The sequence below is a fragment of the Abrus precatorius genome, unplaced genomic scaffold (assembly GCF_003935025.1).
Source record: "Abrus precatorius isolate BTA unplaced genomic scaffold, Abrus_2018 Scaffold10, whole genome shotgun sequence".
NCBI lineage: Eukaryota > Viridiplantae > Streptophyta > Magnoliopsida > Fabales > Fabaceae > Abrus > Abrus precatorius.
The window spans coordinates 30278609-30281591 of record NW_020874292.1 but is presented as its reverse complement, the minus strand read 5'-3'; the positions used below and the strand labels follow the sequence as shown (position 1 = coordinate 30281591).

Genomic DNA, 2983 nt, shown 5'->3' with positions numbered 1-2983 from the left:
TTCAAACTGTGGTAACAAGAGGGCGCTTCTCATCTTTTATTTGAACAATTGCACACCAAAGTAAAACACTTCAAATAACATAATTTCCAAATTATGAATTTAAAAATTACAATCTATAAAAATGATAGAATTATTTAGAGAACCTGTAGTGTATCCACTTGAATTGATAAGGCCTTTGTTGTATTGCTCCTTGACATTGCTCGAGAAGAAAGCATGTTTAACTATTTCACTTACCGTTTCCTCACTCTTGGGATCATGAGAGTTAGCTTTCAAGGATGAATTGAAATCTCCACTTTTGTTACTATTGCTAACCTTTGCTCCATTACAATGAGAACATGCACTAGGCGACCACATACCTGTACGACGCGTTTTGACAACAACCTTACGCAAATCTACACTTGGGTGTTTGAAAGGACCTTCCACTTCAACCACAAAACAATTTTTAATGCGACGAATTTTTGCCGCAACAGAAAGACCAACATCCTTAGTAACATAATAATGTGCCATATTGACCATGTAAGCATTGTCACAGTTAACCTTTTTCTTCATTTCGAGAACAAAAAGACCCTCTCTATAGGAACAACCGTAAGAAACGATAGTAGTCTCTTTTATGTGATCTTGTTTAGCCCTTGTATTGGTCATTGAGGAAACACAAGAATTGATGCCAATTATTCCTCCACGAAGCCCATCAAGACCAACCCTTGTGATCTTCAAAGCAAATTCAGTTTTGCTATCAGCGGAATCACCTAATCCAAAATGTATGTTTTCAACACCATTGTTGTCACGGGTTGCTTTGAGTTGAAAACCACAAGTACGCTTTTTTTGACTTGTTTTGTATTCCACACCCCAAGCCTCTGTGTGATCATTATTTTCTTTCCAATTGCCCATGGAAACTTCAAAAGAGTCTCCCCAGCGTGCTATGGTGCCTTTAGCACCGGCATCGTAAGAAGTGCATTCATTTCCAAGGTTAGTGTGATTACTGTGACCGATTCCCATTGTAAAGATTTGTATGTGTATATGGCTACATTCATATGAGAAAGGTTTGGTAAAATATATATTCAGGTTATTATACCAGAGTCATCAGGCTTTGGAATGAGTTATGAGTCTACACTCATGTGATGGGGTTAATTTGCTTAGGGACCTTCGATTTGTTTACGTGCCTTATGTACGTAATTATATTGTGTAGATATATTATAAAATTGATGTCGGTGTGGCATCTTTTATCGCTATCGCAAAATAAAAGAATCTGATGCCTACATGCGAAAGGCTAGGACCAATCGGAATTGAAAAGATAGAAGAAAGGGCTATTGCCATTTCTATATATTGTTCAAAATGAATAAATAGAACATAATCAAGGAAACTGAACACTAAACGACCAAGGCCATGATCTCGTTCCTTGATTGGTAGGGCACAAAATCTACTGAAATATTTTTTGATCAACTTTAGAATTTAATTTTTAGTTATTTTCTTTTACCTTTTAACTTTTAAGTGTATTTTTAGATGTGTGTATAAAAGTTTAACATAAAGTATAAGGATAATTATATAATATTATATAAAATATATTTTTAATTATTCAAATAATAAAATTATAAAATCTAGTCCAACTTAGCCTCTTTCCAAAATAGAACCTAAACACTAACCTCTGATTTTTATAAATACTAGAATTTGTTTGTTCATGTCAATTTGCATTTTTAATTTTTATTTATATAATTGTATATACATAGCATTAAACTATATAAAGTTTTAGCAAGTTGTTTTTGAAAGGAAAACAAGGGGCGTGGAGGGGGGGGGGGAGAGGAATACTATTTTTAAATTATAATATTTATATAAGTAATTAAAAGACTAATGCCTTAAATTTATATTAATTTTCTAGGAAAAAATTATATTAATTTATTTTTATTCTTAAAATTATAAAATTAGAGAATATTTTTTAAAATAAAAAATAATTATATCATTCCTTTCCCTCTATACTTAACTTTAAAATATATCTTAAACTTTGTATTTGTGTCAACTTCAATTTTAAAAGAGATAGAGTTCTTTTGTAGCCTTTTTTTTTTTTCATTTACAAGGCTTAATTGAAAATATAATATCAAAGAATAAGGATGATAATTTACTCAAAAAAGTGTAACATTATATTTTTAATAATAGAAAACGACTTTTGAAACATAAATCCATTTGCTGGATGCTTGCAAAATTGCATTTGATCATAAAAACCTTTGTACTAAGCTCACTTTACGTTGGTGGACGAATTATTAGTTTGGTGTACTTTATATAAATTTTGATAGATATTCATTTTCTTTAATAATTGTATTGACTATAATGCACTCAAGTAATAGGCATGACAATTATATTATGAGTTAGTGGGTATTTGTAAAAAAAATATGCTCATGATAAAGAAAATTCTATGTTAAACGAATCTTCCTGGATATATGTATTTATTTATAGAAAAGAAGAAAATGCAAGAATGGGTGTAAGTACGAATATCTTATTAGTCACACTGTCTCATATATACATGTTATTTGATATATTAAATTAAAATTAAAAATAATATATTACCGGTACCACTAGTACCTTATTAATAAAATCAATATTATTGCTGATAAAAAAAATAATATTATATAAATCACTAGCTATATGCAATTAATTATCTTATTTTAATTGATATCATTCAAATAATTAATTATATAATAAAAATTATATATGTTATTTTGATTTTAATCATTGCCAGCTATCTCCTTAGTTAATTTTAGCCTCTTCTATTTTTAATTTTGTATTTTTTCCTAGTTGTAGTTAAGTTGAGGTGTTTTGAGATCATTATTGCAAAACGATTAGAAAACAGTTGTCCGAATTGTGAAAATATTGTCACATGAAATTATTGAGTCGTGAGACTTAAGTAGCGTTTGATTTAGAGATAGAGTCACTAGAATAGAGACACAAAAATACTGTATCATGTTTGACTAATATCTTACTGAAAAGACACAAA

General features: G+C 29.6%; 1 protein-coding gene across 1 annotated transcript; it reads right to left on the bottom strand.

The window, feature by feature from the left end:
- On the bottom strand, positions 1-996 carry LOC113852244. Its single transcript, XM_027482482.1, has one exon. It carries the CDS (start codon positions 994-996, stop codon positions 100-102), a length of 897 nt encoding a protein of 298 aa, XP_027338283.1. The 3' UTR covers positions 1-99.
- Positions 997-2983: the final 1987 nt, after the last annotated feature.